The 21821-nt window shown below is 27.3% G+C and overlaps 2 protein-coding genes across 2 annotated transcripts in view; one reads left to right on the forward strand and one right to left on the reverse strand.

Moving 5' to 3' along the window:
* The window catches only part of LOC101238827 (uncharacterized), a 19776-nt gene extending 7024 nt beyond the window's left edge, over positions 1-12752 (forward strand). The window contains exons 6-8 of the mRNA XM_065805923.1: positions 169-610; positions 706-743; positions 11396-12752. Coding sequence (XP_065661995.1) covers positions 169-610; positions 706-743; positions 11396-11437 — 522 coding nt within the window. The 3' untranslated portion in view covers positions 11438-12752. The remainder of the gene's footprint in view (positions 1-168; positions 611-705; positions 744-11395) is intronic.
* LOC105844090 (membrane progestin receptor gamma-B) lies at positions 11186-12412 on the reverse strand. The gene has a single exon (XM_065805922.1). It carries the CDS (start codon positions 12410-12412, stop codon positions 11453-11455), a length of 960 nt encoding a protein of 319 aa, XP_065661994.1. The 3' UTR covers positions 11186-11452.
* Positions 12753-21821: the final 9069 nt, after the last annotated feature.

A 21821-nucleotide genomic window follows, 5' to 3' on the forward strand; every position in this document is an offset into this window, starting at 1 on the left:
TATATATATATATATATATATATATATATATATATATATATACATATATATATACATATATATACATATATATATACATATATATATATATATATATATATATATATATATATATATATATATATATATATATATATATATATATATATATATATATATATAATTTAGAAAAATGAGTGTCAATATTGTGTTGAAAGCTTGAAAAATGATATTCTTGACTATGAAGAACCAGATGATAAAAATCGCTCTAATAATTGTCCTTCTATTGATTGCTATACCAAAGCTTTTGAAATTTTGAGAGAAAAAATTGTACCTTGTTCTGATTTCCACATTAACATAACAAATTCCAATCTAACACAAAAACCAAAGAACTGTAGGGAGAATAAAGAAAGATCAATTATTTATAAAGATGCAAGTAATCAAACTGAAATTCTTTCAAGTAAAAACTTATATAATAGCTTTGAATCTATAATAGATTTAAACAAGCAAACTTCTGAAGCAGAACTCACAAAAATGGAAAATCTAGAATCAGTTATTAAACAAGAGGAAAATAGGTTGTCTCAAGATGTTGACTTAGACAAGCTTTTAGCAATTTCTGATAGTCACACAGGTAAGAAAGTCAAATCTTAATGCTCTTAATTTTAAATCTTAAAATTTTAATCAATGTCCATTAATTAATAAAGTTTTATTTGATTTTTATATTAGATTTTCATATTGCCAGTGAAGAACAAAATAATCAAGAGGTATGTGGTTTTTTTTTTTAGGGAGAGGTATCATTTTAAATCTAATTAGGCATTGAAATACTAGCTGGTTTTTAGAACTTCTCCAACTCATAAGGATAATTAGCATTCTTTACTTTATTTAAGAAAGCAAGAACCATGAGAAAAGTCAGGCTATCTAAGGGCTATACTTTTAAACCCTGTTTAAGAGTGAATTTACTTTTTAGTCAATTTTCAACAACACAATTTTATATTTTTTAAGGGGTCAAAAATTAACTTTTTTTGGATTTTGTGTGTTTTGTCCACTTTTTCTTAATTAATTTTTTATTGCTGATTTCAAATTGCTTAATACTTTTTTTCATTATAAATATTTTCCCTTCTACTTCAATTTCAATAAAAGTGATTATTTTGACAAAACAATTGTTAAATTAAATGAAATCATTAATATTATCAAAGGAGAATCCGGGGTAAATTTTTTTTTACGTTTCATCAATAAAATATGTAGTCATGTGTAGTTATAAATACAACAAAAAATTAGGCATTATACATGAAATTACACTATATAAGAAACAATTTGTAACAATTACTAGTGAAAATGTGAAATAACTCCATTGCACACACTGGCCTTCAACAAATTCAAGATTGATAAAAATGTCAACAAAAACTGTTTGCAGATCCTTTTTATACTTTTTTTGTAGATCACAAATCTGTTGAAATTAAAATCTTAACTGCTCGTCCATGATTTATAACTAACTTTTAATTTAATCATTAATTCAAAATATATTTTTTCATCTGGCATATGGTAATGGAGAAAACTGTAAGTTCTAAAGTTGTTATTATTTCATATATTAATTACTTCAGCTATCTGCAATACTTTTGAAAGTTATCATAAATCTACAATACGCAATAAAACCACACTTTTGCATACTCTAAATTTAATTGGAGCAATTGCTTAGTGAATTAGAATCAAAAGAAGTAAAAAAAAATTTTTTATCGATATTTCATAAATAATGTTTAAAAAAACGGGGTTCAACCAAATAAAATTAAAATAAATAGAAAATAAAAGTATTATAAATGTCTCGAACTAAATTCCACAACAGCTTTCATCAATCGCTCCCCATATGACACATCAGTGATTATATTAATTTGATATCATGACCAATACTTTAAAAATTCTCTATGGATTGACTCTCCGGCTTGTTCAGATACAAATCCTAGTCCATAATCTGATTTCAGTTTACAAAGGCATTATTCAATGTGTTTAAGAATTATGTGGATTTTGAGAATTTCAGATAAATCCATTGTCTAAAACATTGTTTTCAAAACTTGCAAGTAATGAGATAAATTGTGCAAAACTTTTCTGGTTCCAAAATAACATTTGATAACATTGTCCATTGCTTTTAGCAATGAAACTAAAGGTAACAACAATAACGGGCTAACTTTACCAAGGACATCAGTTTCAAGAAGTTTATCTGCATGTTGAAGTAGCTTATGACATGCATTGCCTTCAAAGACCTCACCCTAAACAAAGTATATGAGTTAACTCATTTTGATTTTAAATGAGTTAACTTCGTATACTGTCTCTAAATTTTTTATCAAATTCTCACCTGGTAATTTTTTGAAATCAGTTTTAACTTTAAGGGCCATAGCATGGCATTTTATCTGCCTAAAAGAAGCCAAATTCCGTTCCAAAAAACATGATTGACGAATCCTTGTATTGAATGTAATTCAGGAAGAGGGCATTTAGCTATAACTAACATTAAATATAACAACGTTAAAAAGTAGAAGGTTCACTGTGCTCATAGTGTTTGGGGCATCTCTTTTTTTTATTCCTCCTAATAGCTGAAACCTAATAAAATATATATTAAACATATATTAAATGTTTATTATTAAACAGGTGAAAATACATCGATAACAGAAAATTATTTGAAACATGTTGTAGCATTTTCTCAGATTACCATATGTTCGCAAACCTGCACATCTATTGTTTAAAGATTTGAAAGAAATATCTAAATTGCAGTTTACATCGCATATATTTTCTTCCTCCTGTGTGTCCTCGGAGTGACCGTAAATTAACGTAGCAATATGGACAAGGATTTGTTGAAGTGGCTGTCTGCAGACCATTAACAACCAAAATTAATTTAAAATTAGCTACAAAAACAAAAGGAATCCTATCTAACTTAATTAACTTAATTACAAGAACTTAATTAGAGTAAACAACAGTTTCATGTTTTCATAAGATTCTTTGATTTGAAGTACTATACAAAGCGTTATTAATCTGTGAACACCTGTTAACTTTCCTTTTTTGCTAGCTGTACCCCCTTCAGAATACAAGAATCTTTTTTTTTTTAGGAAAGCTCAGTTCTTCCAAGTTTTTTAACTCCTCAGTTTCATCCTCGGTTAATTCACGATTTAGCTCTGGGTGATAACTTTCTGGTAAAATTGTTGCACTAATTTTTAGAAAACCCTGGCCTCCGTCAGCCATTACTTAAATTAAACAAATTTACTTCTGAAAATTATATTACAAATTAAAAATTAAATTTTAATGTAAATATAAAATACAATGATACCTTAATGTATACTTTTTTATTAATCTCTTTAGCTATCATCACGGCATCCACAATATCTTGTGAATCTGCCCAACAAATTGTTCTCTTTGCTTTTTCTTTAGATTCACCTTCTACATCAAACATATCTTGTGTAATCTGATATAAATTTTTCAAAGATTTAGATTTTTCTGATGCCTGTTCTCTGTGATAAGCAAGAACAGCCTTTTTACCTATATTGGATCTAATAAAATTAGTACATTTCTCCATCACATTTGAAGTATTTACCTGAAAGTTATTCAAGCATTGGCTTGGAAAGTTGACTTTTTTGGCTATATCAGGTTTTAAAAAGATATGTGATTTGTATCTTCCTTTTGAATAAAGCTCTGAGCAGATATTTTTTTTACTTGAATCTATCTGATTATCTGCCTTAGTTTTAAGTAATGTTAACTGGTCTTTTTCTTTTTCTAGTTGTTTTTTATTTTTAAAAAATTCAATATTTTCTGCAGATTCAGTTTTTTTTTTTTAAACATCTTCGCTTCCAACAAGGCTGCAAGCAGCCACTAATTAAAGTTGGAAGTTACTGGAAGAGAAAAGATCAAGATTGTAGAGCAAGATAACGATTGACAGATGACTTAAAGGATTGCAAATTATATGAATCAGGAAAGCAAGATGAAGGAAGCGAATTCCAAAGAGTTGATGTTCGAGGAAAAAAACTAGACGAATAAGCGTTTTTGGAGCATTTAGGAACAGTCACAAAAAAAGGATGACACTTAATTGAATGACGAGTAACACGAGAATGAATTTTAGTAGATGGCACAAGAGACGCTAGCTCTTTAGAGCAGTGCCCATTATAGTATTTGTAGAAATGAGAAAGAGAAGCAACATTACGACGATGTGATAGTGGTTGGAGGTTGGCTGCAAGAGCAGGTCCAACTATGTTTACAATGCGTTTTTGCACCTTGTCTAAGAGAGAAAGGGCATCATTAGAAGATCCGCCCCAGATATGGCAACAGTATTCCATACAAGGCCGGATTTGAGATTTACAAAGATAGAGAATAGAACCCGAAGTAAGAAAGTGACGAGCTCGATAAAGAGATGCAACCTTAGCAGATGCTAATTTTGCAACTGATTTGATCTTCATCTAATCCTAGAAGATGAAGAGTAGATGACTCATCGAGTACATCACTATTCATAAATATAGGAAGATCTAAATTATTGCGATAACGATTGGCTGAAAAAAATTGAGTTTTATCTGAATTAAAGTTCACCAGCCACTGTGAGCCCCATACTGTAGCAGAAGTGAGATCCTTTTCAAGCTCAAATGCCCCTCCAAGCAATCAGAGGGTGTTGGTTTCTTATCACGGCAAGAGTAAATGGTAGTATCATCAGCAAACAATGCCACCTTAGATGTGAGATTATCTGGAAGATCGTTAATGTAAATTAAAAAGAGTATAGGGCCAAGGATAGAACCTTGAGGAACCCCTGAACTTACAGAATAAGAAGAAGAGTGCTGTCCATCGAGGACAACTTTTATACTACGATTGGAAAGGAAGGATTCAATAATCTTAAAGATGTTGCCGGATACACCATAAGAAGAAAGCTTATGGAGAAGACCAGCATGCCAAACTTTATCAAAAGCTTTGGAAATGTCAAGAGCGACGGCCTTAACCTCTCCACCTTTATCTAATGCACGATAAAACTTATCAGTTATTACTGTTAGCAAATCAGCTGTAGAACAAGAAGATCGAAATCCATATTGATGGTCAGAAAGCAAGTTATTAGATTCAAGATGAGAAATTAAGTGTTTGTTAATTAAAGATTCAAAACCTTGCTAATGATAGGAAGAAGACTTATGGGACGGTAGTTAGATGAATCAGATCGTTCGTTAGAATTTTTGAAGATAGGGATAACAGATGCTGCTTTCCAGCAGGCTGGAAAACAAGACTCTGATAAGCACTTATTGAATAGTTTTAAGAGTATAGACAAGAGCTCCGGAGAACACTTCTGCAAGACAATTACAGGTATGTTATCCGGGCCACAAGTTAGCTTGCAATAATGGGACAGTCCCTTTCCAATTTCTGATTTGCAATATGAACAAATGGTTATTGAATTTGAACCTTTATTACCTATAAATTTTGAATAAAAATATCACTCTGAATTTATATACATTTTAATTTGTTGTATCTTTTCTGTGACTGCTAACTGCTGAGACTTTTTTTGAAATTATTTTTTCCCACATGGTGCACACACTTTTACTCTAGATTCATCATGATTTGCTGATTTGTTGGGCATATCAAAAGTGTAGTACTCAATACTTATTTTTAAAGATTTAATTCATAATTTTCCAAAAAATATAGAAGTTGTCAAAGATAAAGACTTTACACTTATATGCATAAATAATATCATAGTCATTACTTCTCACATTTGTTGTCATTTCCGTTTATAATTACTTGATAAAAGCTCAAAACTTTATTAGTTTAGTTTAATAGAGTTTTAGCTATTTATTAACACAAAATTTTTTTAATTTAAAACCAGAAATATACACAAATGCTTTAAGTGATTTAAACCGAACAATGGCGTTTTTAGGAAAAAAATTGACGATTTGAAAGTCATTTAAAAACTTGCTAGGATTTTAATTTCAACAGATTTATGATGTACAAAAAGAGTTCTTAAAGAATCTGGAAACAGTTTTCGTTAACATTTTTATCGATCTTGAATTTTTTGAAGGCCAGTGTGGGTAACCATGGTGCAGGGATTTGAGTTCTTTCACAAAATCAAGAGGTCTGAGGTTTGATGTTGGCTCAGACCAGATAAGCGACATTGATGAGGAAGGAATAGTAAAACTTCCTGTTAAGTGTCAATTGTTAACTGTCCTCAGAAGTGTAAACTTTCTAGTTAAATTGCTCTTCCACGGTGCTTTGTGATAAGACCTTTAGTTCTTCTTGAAGCACCTTAGAAACAAAAAAAAAAGTCATCATAGGTGATTGTCAATTGTTGTGATGACTTTCCAAGTTAAGTAGAAATTTTAAATTATTTTTTTGTAGACATAAGGCAGCGTTTTTTTGTATTTTTATCAACAACTATGATTTTAAATATAGTGGATCTTTGCTCCAATGATCTACTGTATTGCTAAAATAAACATCCCATTCATCAATCGTTTTTGACATTTAACATATTATTCGCTTTTTCAATATATTTATTGACATCTGATTCACAAGTAAATGGGGTGCCTCTTGGACGCCTAATGTAAAGCTTCCAGTTCTTTTTTTGCTAAACCGCTCTGTCTCAGTTGTTTTAGTCACTGGTTCCGACTGTATTATATATTTTTTAACAATGAGACACATTTCCCAAAATTTTTCTAAATTACCTAAATCTTGATTTCACAATGTTTGGATATTTAAGTATATTACTACAAGGAATTTTCTAATTGACAGGATTTCTGAAGCCAATTGCAATGAGTACCACGCTGACGCTTAAGTTTAATTTTATTTATTAATAATTAAACGTTATTATTATTTTATAAATTGCAAAAACCTGATTAAAAACATAAATCATCAGTTATTTCATTGTTGTATCTTTTTCCAAAACCCATAATACTTATTTTCTATCAAAGAAATATAGCTGAATTTTGATAAACTATTTGCAAGAATAATACAATCATCCAAGTTTTTTGATGTGTGTATACAAACTGCTTCTACAACTACTGATTAGTCAATCTTATTTAATGAAAATTTCCAAAAGATAATTTATTGTCAAACAATTTTGTATGATAAAATTCATCAATTACTGGGAGATTTCTAAAGAAGTTTATTAATTTTGATTTATTTGTCTTACAAGTTTATGATTTATTTATTTATGAGTTTGTTACTTCTTGTTGCAATATTTTTCATTTTATCTGTATCTAAATTCAGTTTACAAAATTAATTACAAAGTATTTTCTACCTTAGTAAATTAAAGCCAATTTTTACACTTGATAAACTTATTTTTGTTCAAACGCAACTTTCATTCATTTTAATTCAAAGTTATCCAATCAAAATTTAAATTGCATAAATTTTAACATAAAGTTGCATAGCTTTACACGCTGCAAAGATTTTAAAGTTTTAAAATTTTTTTATATTTTTAAAATGTTGAAAATTAAAGTAGTAAATCAACCACAAAAAAATTAGCAAAAACTAAATTGTTTATTTAACTTTTCTAAAAAAATTAATCAAGAATAATTGGTTAAACAAAAAATATAGAATTTTGGACCCCTTACTTTAGGGATTGCAATCACGCAAAGCAGGATCCCGCAATCTCAAGGTATCCTGTATTGTTCCACTGTATGCGAGATTCTGCATTAATTAATGCGGGACCCACATGATTTGCAGAATTTAAATTACACAATTCATTTGTACTAAAAAGACACAAAGTTATTAGAAATACTTAAATTAGAACGTGGAGGCAAAATACATTAATCTTTGATTATTTAAAATCTGTTAATCGTGTAATGCAGAATATTGCATCAAGTTAGTGGCAGAATGGCTTAATAGTTTTGATATTGACTTCCTAAAAACACTATTGCCATAACTACTGATAGAGCAAGTGTGATAAAGTCAGTAGTTTGATGCCTTGCCATCAACAACTTTGCTCATGATATACAACTTGTGGTTATTGTTACCTTGTACAAGAAAAAAAAAAAAAGGAGAAGTTAAAGAACTTTTGACTACACGTAAAAATTGTGAAGAAGAAGATGAACAAGATACCACTGATGGCGATGAAGTTGTACATGAAAACTGCAGTTTAACTATTTTGGATCAACAATCTGCTGAATTAGTTAGGAAATACAAAGATCTAATTAAAAAAAAAAAAAAGTTGTGAATCTTTAAAACTCTCCTCTTAAAAATAATATATTTTTATAAAAGTATATCCTACATGAAGAAGGCAAGAAGTTAAATTTGGTTCTTGATTGTCAGACAAGGCTGAATAGTCTGCTGGATACGTTGGAACAATTTCTTAAACCAGAGTTATATATTATGCAGAAGAGAATTAAATGTCGTCACTGTGGAAACAACTTTTTGATTTAATTTAGATAAATTAGAACAGCAATATTCAGTTTTGAACGTTGATTTGGCTGATGCACTGAGTATTAGATTTACACAACGTCGTTTAGTTTGTCTAATTTAAGTGTTTTAATTTAATTGGTCTACTAATTTACTAACAAAATCCTAAAAATACAACAAAAAGTTAAAAAAAAAAGAAAATTATTTTCAATGCGAAATGAAACCGTTATGCGTCAAGAAATTAAAAAATTGTTGACAAAAGTTTATACAATTGAAGATAATAAAGATAATGAATCTTCTAAGGATTCTTAGTCCTCCCATCGCTGAATAATGAATTAAAAAGTAAACTACGTAATGATAGAAAAGAAGATGAGTTTTCACTCTTTTGACAAGAAATTGTTATAGAAGATAATTTCTGCCTATAAAAGTAACAATGTAAAAAGCAAACTTCTTATGGTGACATAAAATTACTTGATTACAATATTGCCAACAAGCATAGAGAGTTTTTCAGCTACATCTTTGACATATATTCTAGTTTTAGGTCTTTGACAGATATTATAGCTTCTACATCTTTGACAGATATTATAAATTATACATCTTCGACAGATATACAATTTATATGTATAAATATATTAGTAATATAGTTATATTTTAATGTTGTTTATATGTCTATTACAGTATTAATAAAACTGATTTTTTGATGTAGAAAAGCAATATTAACATTTACAATAATTTTTAGAAAGAACATTTATATCATTGATATTATCAATATATAGTATCTATATATACAGCTGTGATCATAAATGTAACATACCTCATAAAGTTCTCTTTGATTTTATAGCATGTTTCTGTGCATTTAGTTTAAGACATTTCTTATAATAACTTGAATTGGAACATGTATTTTGGACACAACAATTTGACAATAAAAGCTTTTATTATTGATTTTCATGTGTTCAAAAAACACATGCTAGTAGAGAATCCCGTTGCACAAAAGAAATTTGCCTGTTAGCTATTTTACAGACCTGTTAGCTATTTTACAGACGTGTTAGCTATTTTTGAGAGTTTTTTAAGCATATTTTTTGGAATTCACTAAATGACTTTACTTAATTATTCAAAAATTTAATTTTTGGTAATTTTTTTTTTAATAGTTTATTAATTTTTCATAGATAGTCATTATATTATTGTAACTGTTTGTAACTGATCACAATATTTTTGTAAATGTGTCTAACTGATCACAATATTTGCATAATTTTGTGTAACTGACATGTTTTATTGTAATTGTAAAAATAATCAAATAAAAAATAAATATATTCAATATAAATTATGAAATAATAAATTAAAGATACCAATATATTAATAAGACTGATACAATCAAGTCGTAAGTAACAATAGATAAGTCAATAGACAATCTGCAATTCGCAATTAAAAAGTCACAAAAGTAACATTTTAGACAATTAGAAAAAAGTAATACAAAGCAAATGAAATAAAAACCAAAAATAAACAATTTTTAAAAATGGCTTTTTAAATAACATTTTAATAATTATAATAGTAAAAATTTTCCAAAAATTATAAAAAGATTTTCTTTGAACAAGTATGAAATTAATTATTCATAAATTTTTGTCGTTAACAAAGAACTTTAAAAAAATATTTTTTGTAACACAAAAAAATATTTGCATAAAATTATGATAAGTTTAAATTTGGCACAAAAATTTATGACCTAAAAATTCCCTTAATTATGTTTAATTTGACAGAAGATAATTTGACAGAAGACACAATGATTATGTGATAATTCAAATAAAAGTTTCTATGTAAATCATTATTTAACATCAATCAAATTAATTTTTTTTTCTTTGATGAAAAATAAATATGAAACAATTATTTCAAGTTCAATTTTAACAAAACAAAAACAAACAAACAAAAAAAGCTAATTAAAAATAAAATTGAAATAAGCTAATTAGTTTGGAAATAATTATAAAGAATAAAAAAAATAGAAATAAAAAGAATAAAAATGTTTCAAAAATTTTTGTGACGTTTACAGTTTCTTTGCTATTATATTATTTAAGTTGTAGAAATACAAACAGATTCGTGTTAGAAGGAGTTTATTTTACTTCTGCTACGGTGCATAGGAACATGCTTTAAAACCTTGTAACACATCCCCAGATGTTTTTTTTGTTTGTTTGTTTGTCGTCAGAAAATTCTTTCTCATTCCAAATATGTAAAATTGGGACTTGGGAAGAAATTACATTTTAAAGTGCCCGGGAAATTTGTTGTTCAAGATTCAAATTTTTTATGTGCTTTTTTTTTTTATGTGCTCTTTTTATGTGCTCAAATTTTTTATGTGTTTTTATATGCTTATGTGTTTTATGATTATGACTTGTTTTGAATGACTTGCAAAAAGTTTAAAGTTCGCTATTTATAAAATTTTCATTTACTTCTACTATACTATTATTATATTTTTTTTATTTTTTCAATATATATATATATATATATATATATATATATATATATATATATATATATATATATATATATATATATATATATATACATATATATTAAATTCATATTCTTGTTATACGATACTTATATATGTTGAATTTGATAAAGAAGGCTGCGTATAAACTTTTTAAAATATATTTTGGTATAATTATATATTTGCAATATTACGCTGACCTAGAGCGGTCAGCATTATCAAGTGTATATTACATTATTACATCTGATGATGCTGACGGCTGTAGGTCAGTGTAATATTGCAAATATATAGTTATATCAAAGTATATTATTTTTTAATATATATATATAAAACAAAAAAGTTCATACGCAGCCTTCTTTATAAAATTCAACATCTATATGACCTTAATAATGTAAATTAATGATGTATGATTGTAAACTACATTTTTATTATTAAATAGATTTTAAAGAATTAAAAGATGGTAAACTAAAAAAAATTTTCTTATAAATTTTGATAAAAGTATTTTGGTAATTGTGATATATACCACATTTATATCTTTCCTTGTTTATTATGTATTTCAACATTTACATCGGTTTGGTAAATTTTGCAATAATTTATTGCCCACATTTTTTAAAGGATTTATGCGACTGGTTAGATGATCTACTTAATCGTCCATGAGACTTTTGTTTGATCTCACTGACGCTTTTTAACTGGAACATCTTCAGCGCTAACAAACAAAGCAATTGAAATACACACGATTGATGATACAGCCATATAGTAAACGGATTGTTTATAATCAAGTGTTTTATAATCCATCTTAATGCTGCGCTTCATTTCTTGTTTCGCAAACTCGAACTGCAGAACGCAACCAATAGTAACGAAAATGTGCATCAAATTGTGACTTTGTCCGAAGTGATCGAATGTTCCACGGAACACCTTTTCTGGTAGTTTAGTGATATTAGCGATAGCAGCAAGAATGAAAAAAATGGCGTGAGCTACAAACAACCACAAACTGTTATAATTACAATCCGCTTCGTTGACGCATGTTTGCAGTCTGCAAAAATATGGCGTTACATTCCAAAAAAATGCTACGACATATGTTAAGGTTCGAATGGTATACTTCATTGAATTCCATTTAAATCTTGATATACAATTTAATAGTGTTGCTAAAATTGCTATAGAAACACAGCCAATGTTAAAAAATATCGATGACGTAAAAAAAAAACTTCTTGTATTTGACGGTTGTGTATAATAGAAAAATGTTTGACCAGCTCCGACAGCATAAATTGAAATTGACGCATAATCTAAATAAAAACATCGGTGTCGTATTTTTACCGACATTGAGTTAAATGTGTGTGCTATAGTACTCATAAAGGTGAATGCTATATTTCCAAATGCATGGCAGACTAAAGGCCATGTATGTCTATCCAAAATATTTACATCACCGCTAAATGTCGATATGAATATATTTACAAAATATATTGTCGCTAAAAAATGTGATATTATATTGAATGATTCGTTGCATTTGAAAGCTGTGGCACTTTTTAAACAGTCTAAAACGGATAAATTTGGTCGTCTGTAACCTTGTTCTATATACGGGTCATGAAAGGTTGAAGGTACATCATCTCTATTTAAGCAAAATATATTACTCATGTCGTGTGATTTCAATATTTAGAACTATATAATATGCGTAGTGTAAAGCTTTACTCAATTTATTCAGGTGCTTTTTCTTTCTTTTTTTTTTCTTTTTTTTTTTTTTTTTTTTTCAAACAAAGCTCCTATTCGTTTGAGTTGCTAAGGTTAAAATTTACACATTTTTTTGTTGCTTAGTGATATTTTACATTCTTTCTCAAATGAAGCTTTTAATAATGCACTTTTTTTTTTGATAATATGAATTTTTAATAAATATGTACTCGTGATTGACAATTTAATTTAGTTTTATTTATAGAAGGAAATGTTATAAGTTTAAAGGAACCTTGAGAGAAAAAAATAATTTTGAAGTTTTTTGTTCAGTGTAATATAATATGTATAATATTGTCAAGTTTTTAACAGTTTATACCGCCCAAAGGCTATACACATTAACCACCTGTGGTTTGCGACAATAGGTTTTAATAAATTAAACTATTTGTACAAAAAATAATTTTTTAAAATCGAGATTTGAAATGAAAAACCAAAATTGAAATGCAGTTTTAAATTTTTTGGAAAAACTATGTTTTTAAGCAAAATATATGATAAAATTATTTTTTATTTAATTTATATTGCTTTAAAACAGGCAATTACAACGAATTAGGAATTAATTAAAAATCTCTTGTACATAAATGTAATAACGTTAAATTATGTGAAGTTTAAATGGAAAGACGTATTACAATGTCCTTGATTTTCTGAAGAAAAATAAATGAATAAATGGCAAAGCATTAACCTAATAAAATTATATAAAAAACGAAATGGACTAGAGCAAGAGAAATTAATTCCGTTAGTTTCCCAAAAATTTGACAAAATTCGGTTATTTATGTACAAACGCGGTACAAACCTTATTTAAAAATAAGTTTTGCTCTGTTCTCTATTCCATATTTAACCGGAAACGACAGTCTTAGTTTTAAGTCCCTTAATTTTTGGAATAAACGAGCGGTAAATTTGCGTTAAAAAAACTCCTACTTTATTGTCCAAAATAGCATGCCACTACAATTAGTTCGATTTAACTAAATTTTAAGAAGAAAAAAAAGGTGGATAAAAAATTTCGAGTCAAAAAAATATATAAAAATGAGTGAAGTGAGCGCAATTTCGACTTCATTATTGTACTGTATAAATATTTAAATTATGAATTTGTTCCACAAAAAAGTTTAAAAACTTTTTCTTTAATGTATGTAAAATAGTTTGTTTTAACTTTTCAAGTAGGAAGCTAAAAAATGTTTTAAATTTTTTATTTGCACTACTTCACAGAGGCGGAATAAATGAGGACGCTGCAAAAATTCAGGATATAGCTTTCTTTCCTCAATTGAAATAAATAAGGGCATTGTTCAAAAGTTTTTATATTATAATGCTTTTTTTTTAACGTTTTATTTTCAAATCCACACCGATCGTCAAAAAAAAACGATTTGTTTAAACTAAAAATGTTGTTCTTTAATAACTTTTAAAAGGAAAGTTTAACTATTTAATGTGATACTGGTTTAAAAAGATTAGTTATAACAAAATATTTTATCTATGTGTTGAAGATAAAATATACTATATATATATATATATATATATATATATATATATATATATATATATATATATAAATATTTATATATATGTATATATATATACACATATATATCGACAAGAATTATTTTGTTATGTACCTCAGAATAATGTTTTTCCATAGTATTGAAACCTAAGTTATGAGTAAAAAAATTGCGGAGAAAACGTAACTTAAAAAGTTGTTTTTATATGCCGTCTCCTAAAGTTTTTATTTTTTAAATCGTTTTATATCAAAACTCAAAAGTTTTAAGGTCAAGAACAAGAGTTTTAAGGTCAAGGCTTACGCAAACATTTTCATAACCAAAGATTTAAATTTTAGCTTTACGTTAAGGACAATTATTAACAAAACTGGCAGCAAATGCTGTGAAAATAAAACCACATGCTGTGAAATTAGACCAAGGTTATGCGCAGAGTTCAACGAAGTCAATAAAAATATAAATTTGGAGATATATACGAAAGCCAAAAACAAAAATACATAAAAATTAAAACTTTAAATACTTTATTTTTGTGCTTAATGCTAACAACTAATATTACCATCTTTTAATTAAAAACATGTTCATATTTGTTGCTAGCATTAACTATATGTCGAAAGCTTTTTTACATATAAGAAAAACTAAAGTTTCAAGCAATGAATCAGATATACGAGCTCTATGAGGGCACATTATCAATCCACTCTGTCAAAAGATACGCTTGACAGGAGACACGGAAATAGTCTTTGATAGTTTGGTCACCGAACTATTAAAGAATGATAATTAAACTATTCATTATTGATTCAAAGTTAGAATTTATAAATAAAATTATTTAAAGAAAAAACTCTTTTAAATATACATTACTAACACCTTTTTTAAACAGATTTTGATAAGTTGATTAAAAACAGTATAAATAGTTATAATATATTTTATAATAAATTATATTTTAAATATAATAAAAACTATTTTAATTCAAAAATAACTTTAAAATTCCGTTTTTGATTTTAAGAAAATAATTACGTGTTTAAATCTTTTTATAAATTTTGAAATATTTTAAATAATAAAAAAGCAATGCAACTTTTATATATAAATCATCAATAAAATGATTTGGTAAAAAAACAAAACAAATAGTTTGATAGAATTGTCGTTAATGATATTAAATATAACAATATGATTTCCTCGCTAAAATAGCCCTGATACGGATTCCGAAATTCAATTTTGTAATAACTCTTTCGAAAAATCTATGGCTAACCAGTATAGCTGTTTAAACTTCAGTGGATGATGAAGTCTATTGAAATTTCAGTGGATTATGAAGTCTATTGAAATTTCAGTGGATTATGACGTCTATTGAAATTTCAGTGGATTATGACGTCTATTGAAATTTAAACGAAAAAAGATAAAAATAACTATAGCTCCAGTCATTGAGGAGATTTTTAGGAATGTAGTTGTAAATATCTTTCCAATAATAAACAAACCCGTCTTTGAAATAAAATCTTTTAAAAAATTTTAGAGCAAAAATTTTATAACAAATTTTACTTATATCAAACAAATAACAAAACCTTACATCAAATTCGGTTTCTAAAAATAACACCCAACCAAACATTCAATTTTGGACTTAAAAAACATAAATTACTATCTTTGAAGATAAAAAAATGGTGCAGGGATTTTTTTTAACTTCGTAAGTCCGTTAGACACGCAGACTTATTTTATACTTCTTTTTTTTATTCCTACCAAAAAAAGTCACTATTCATATTACCTTTGTTAGAAAAAATATAAAATAAAGAAATCTAAAGAACCTTAGCAAAGCTATTTTTTGGGATACTTATCTGTAAGACGCGAGCTTCCATCGATCGAACTAACGGTACTAAAATAAAACATCTGCATATTTTAAATACGTATTATAAAAATGTTGCAGATTAAAAACATTAGTAAAATTTAGTATAACAGAACGGATGATGTAAAAAAGAATTAGTTCTAAAATTAAAATTTGCATGTTTTTATGGTTGTCTGTCGCTCTGAAAATCAAAGGACAACACGCCAACATACGTTGCACTCATCCAAATAAACTGTTTGGTGGGGTGTTAAGGCCAATAATTTTATCGGTCCGTGTATCTTTGAGAATGAGGGTGGAACGCCGGAAACGTTTTTTAGAGCTTTTTCCAACAACGATTAAAAACTTTTTGATATATATTTTACAAAGAATTTCCATAAAATATATTTATATAGCATAAAATATATTTATATAGCATAAAAAATGAGCAAAAATAAATGGTTGTTACAAATTATTAAAAAGTTATTTATTTATAACATTATCATTATTTAGTCCACATTTGTACATTAGATGCATAATTTTTGTATTTTTCCAAAAAAAAAATTTCTTGCTCAAAACTCAATCTTAATAGTTAAAAATGAAAAACTTTTTAAAAAAGCAACTGATGTTGATGAAAAAAAACAACTGATGTCGATGAAAAAACAGAAAAAACTGATTAGTTTATCTAATTGCAAATTTAACGAATCGTAATCGAAAACAAGTTGGTCAAATGTTTATCAACAATCCAATAACCATAAATTCTGCTTATAGCATATTTATTAAAATTTACTTCTCTTGAACACTGTTTCAAACACTTTCCATAAAAAAATAAAATAAAAATGTTTAAAATGTCTATGAGTTATAGCAAAATAAAAAGTCTTCAAAAAAACTAAACAAAAAAGCAAAAACCACACAAATATTTTTTAAATATTTGTGTGGTTTTTGCTTTTTTGTTTAAAAAAAAATATATATATATTTTTGTAAAAAAAATGAAAAACATCATACTTTCTTTAACAACACATTCTTATTTTTTAGAGCTTATTCAAATAAATAAAAAAATAAAAGAAATCTATTAATTCAAAAAAAATGCAAAAACTAAATGGCAATATAAAAAAGCATGAAGTATCAGTTATGAATGAAATTATTATACAACAAAAATTTTAACCTCCAGAATTAAGGAAAGTTGAGTATACAGATAAAGAATCTAAAAAAATTAACAAGTTTTTTTTTTATTGACCAAAAGCTGACTTTAAAAATTAATAATTCAAACAAATCATTTAGTTAAAGCTGTGGCTAGAGATTGAAGTCCCCCCCCCCCCACACACACACACACCTTGCAAAAAAAAATCTGTCATTAGGGCTAATACACAGTTAATGCATATATACAGTAGATACTACAAAAAAAAAAGCTCCTTAAATTTGCAAAGGTACCTCTAAATTCGCTAGGTGTGTAAGAGAGCCTAACCATGGTACTGCATTTAATAACCATTTTACTGACAATACTACTTTACTTTCTGAAATTGATCTAAGGGTAGAGAAATTTGATAAGGGAAAATAATCAATAAAAAAGCAACAAAGCTTCAGACATTAACGTTATTTTTAGCAATGTAGCATTTGATATCTCATCCATAGTTAAAGCTCTTTTTTTTTTCAATATTTTTAACTTATCAATTAGAACTGGAGTTGTTTTAGACAATTTAAAAATAGCAAAGATTTTACTATATTCAAGACTGGAGACACGCCATTGCTAAGCATTTATAGAACTCAAATTCCTGGAAAGTATTTTATTCTACTAACTCTACTTTATTTAGTATAATCTAAAGTATAATCAGGAGACAATTTGCCATTTTGCTCCTTCGATAGCAAAATAGTATACTTTATTTTAAGTACATGTTCTTTTTAGTATCTGTGATTAATTTAAAAAAATGTGGCTGAAATGAAGTTTAACTATAAACTTAAATTTAAGAATGAAAGAAGTTTAAACATAAACTTTAATACAAGAATTAAAGAAGTTTAAACATAAAGAAGTTTAAAAATAAATTTTGATAAAATTTTAATCCATATACAGTCCAGGCTTGGTATGCATATTTATCTGCATTAAAAATTACCGACTCCCTTGTTTTTGCTAGCTATAAATTTTTTTTCAATGAAGGCAAGTAGTTACTTGCCAGGTTATATTGCATTAACTACCATAGCTATGAATAAATGAAAAACATGAGCTTTTTAAGCACGTATTATTCAAAAAATGCCTCGTTTTGAACATCAACTCAAGAGTTAAAGAGGTTTTGCTTTCTATTAATTCATAAGATTTTTCCAATTTAAGTATTCATCAAATAATTTACCTAAAATTTTCAATGAATGCACTTTTTTATTTTAATGTCGTTCAATATAAAGAATTTCTTCATCAAAACAATGTTAATGTTATTCATATTAATATACGTTTAAAAAAAAATTCGAAGCTTTTTATTAATTTTGTTGAAGTAACTTCTCATCTATTTAATACAATTTGTTTGACAGAAACATGGTGCTATTCGGATGACGTAAATTCTTTTACTGATTTCGAACTACCGGGTTTTAATTTGATTACATTTTATTGTTAAAAATGGCTTACAATATTTTACTCGGCATAACATTAGCATCTCTGATGTCTGAAGTTCTATGTTGTTGGTATCGCCCACCTTCGTGTGATATTAAAAAGTTTAATTCATTTTCATGTAATGATATTATTAAAAAAAGTAAACACAAAAATCTCTACTTATTGGGTGATCTAAATTTAGATTGTTTTCTATACCAGGTTAATAATAACATTAAAAGGTTTTGACATATTTGAAAATAGTTCGGTAATTAACAAACCGACAAGATTACTCAATCAAGCGACACTTTAATTGATAATATCTAACCTCTGATATCCCTAATATAAACCTGACGAATCCTTAATAAAGGGCATAATCAAAAATGACATATCAGATCCAGGGGCGGATGCAGCATTTTTTGATCTTTAAAATTTGTAATTTGAGCTAACTTCAAGACATGGAGCAAATCCTCAAATTGAGGGAGTTACAAATTTGAGGTGGTTAAAAAATGCTTGATCCGCCCCTTATCAGTACATTTTCTATTTTCTTTCTATAAATATGGATAAAAAATTACTTACTAATGAAAAACAAGTTTTCAAAAAGCGTATTTTTCAAACGAAAACCTTGAGTCTTTCAAAGAGCAATTGTCTCTACTACTCTAATTGTCTCTTATTGATTGAAGCTTTTTAACTTTTCTGATTATAAAAACTTAGCCTAAAACTCCTTTTTTAAAAAAAACCTTTTTTTGATATTTGCAATGCTAATTTCCCTAAGCTTAATTTAAAAATCAAAGCTAAAAGCATAAAATTGCATTGGGTTACAAAGAGTTTGCAGAAGTCATCTAAAAATAAACAAAAGTTGTACGTTAATTACTTAAAACATAAAACAAACGAAAAATTAATTATATATAAAAATTATGCTAAAATTTTTTACTGTTTCAAAAAAAAGCAAAAAAAGCAAACTATTAAACAAATTGATTAGATGAATTTTAAACGCACATGGTTTACAACAAGAGAAATAATTGGCTGCAAAAAATTTTACTATTTGCCAAATACTGTAAAACTCAACAATGATTTTTCATGCGATAAAAAAAAAAGATTGCAAAAAGAATTTAACAAGTATTTTGTGTCTGTTGGACCTAATCTTGCCAAAGTAATTGCTAAAGCAAATACCTTAATTAATAACCTGTGTTTCCCAAAAGATATACTCTTTAAGATTTTATCAATGTCAATCAACCCAGTGACAATGTTTCATCCAAGGAACGTCCGTTGGACGTCTTCCTGACATCTGGGCGTCTTACATACGTTTGGACGTCCGAGAGACGTCTTCCGGACCAAGCGTGCCCAATTGAAAAAATGGGAATTTTTCGACAAGCTCTAAGATTAGCAAAATTCATACCAAATACTAAAAGGTGGGGATATTACTTATACTCATCTTACAGACAACAATTTATTATACAACAATCAAAATGGTTAATTCTACTGAACATGCGGTTCTTCAATTTACTAGAAATTTATCTGAATTATTTGAAAATTCTCAGTTTACTTTATCCGTTTTTATTGATTTGGCTAAAGCTTTTGAAATATTATTGAGCACAAAATTCTTTTTAAAAAGCTAGACTTGTACGGAATTACTGGAAATGTTTTAATTAAGCTAAAAGGTTATCGAAACAATCAAATGCAATTTGTTTATGCAGATAATAACTATCTCTTTATTTGTTAAATATTTTATGCGGAGTTTCTCAAGGATCTATATTAGCCCCTATCTTATTTCTAATTTATATTAATGATCTAAAGTTTTTAACCTGATGACAGTTATGTTTGCTTTCCAGCTTATTTCTTTTAAATAACAACATTATGACACTATTTAGCAACATGAACGTTGAATTAGTATAATTTTCTGTATGGTTTTGATTAAACAAACCATTTATATCGATATAATAAAATGGATTTTTTTTATCCATATGGAAAAAAGCGTATACTCCCTAGTAATCTGCCTTTTCTTTTTATTGATGATATAATTATAAAAAGAGTTTTAGTAACAAGATGTTAGGTGTCTACATTGACTAAAATCTTACATAATAAAATCACATTGCTAACTTATGCAGTAAAATTTCAAAGAGTATAGGCATTTAATACAGAACAAGAAGTATTTTTGATAAGCTAAACTTAATTCAATTATATTACTCGTCAACTCATTGCCATGTTAATCATGCAAACATAGCTTGGGGTAGCATTAATAAAACGAAGTTTAAACCTCTTTATCGGCAACAGAAGCATGTAGTACGCCTAATTATTTTTAAGGATCGTTTAGCTCACGCCAAACCTCTTTTATATGAAAAAAAGCTCCTAATATATACGAGATAGAAGCAAGAACGATGGCGTTGCAATCTATTTTCTTGTCAAGTATGTATTTAAAGCAAAAAAAGACTTTCTGTAAAGCAAACAAATATATTGAAACTTTGTGTACATAAGTTCTAAATAAAACCGGTTAGCCTTTTTTAATCTCCTCTCTTTAAACAATTAACTTTCATAATAGCCTCAGAACCATTATATCACAAACGAGTATTTAGAATAAACATATTTTTTTCGCATGTGATTTAAACTTGAATGCTATGTCAAAAAGTTTGTAAATGCAAAAAAAAAGTTTAATTTATTATTTGAGTGTACATTTTTTTTTTTTAATTAAAAAAAAAAGCATTAACACTTTATACAAACTAAATAAGTTTATATATTTAAAGTGTTAAATAATATAAACTTTTTTAGTTAAACTTTGCACATTTTCTTAACCAACATAATCAGTGTGGTAGTTCAGTAAAGCGTTTACATTCGTCTCCAAATCCACCATTTGTACCAAAAATCAATGAGGTGAGCGTACCCCAATATGTTCAACTTCTATAAATTGTTCTAAAATTAATATAAATAAAATAAATGTTCATGTTTTTTTGTTGTTTTTGGAGGAATTGGAATTTACGTGCGTTACTCTAACATCAAAAAATGCAGTTTCTCCCTTCCTCCAAAATCCATTTGCTTTCATATCCAATCTAACTTCGTTGCTTGCATTGGCAGTTTAGATGAAATTTTTTATTTGTCAACGAAATTAAATGCGGCTTCGCTTGAACATCAGTACAAACTTTAGTTAGGAAAAGAGTTAAAAAGTCTCTGATATTATCATATCTATTACACACAGTCACCTTTTTTGAATGACGTTGCATGTACCTCATCAAATTTTTTCTCCACAAGCACAGTAGGACGGTAAATTAGCAAGTGGAACATTGTATCTCAATCTATGTGCGTCCATAAACTCTTCCTTATTCAGATCTAGATTTTGTTCTTTAATTGGTAAAGTGTTTAACCAGCTAACGCTTTTGTCACAGGCCTGTTCAACCAGTAGTTTAAAATTTTCTGGAAACCATGCACATAAAACTTTACCCTCCTCTTTTTTTTTTTTTTGATTTATGTTTGTTTTCG

The sequence above is a fragment of the Hydra vulgaris genome, chromosome 09, assembly GCF_038396675.1.
Source record: "Hydra vulgaris chromosome 09, alternate assembly HydraT2T_AEP".
In the NCBI taxonomy this organism is placed as follows: Eukaryota; Metazoa; Cnidaria; class Hydrozoa; order Anthoathecata; family Hydridae; genus Hydra; species Hydra vulgaris.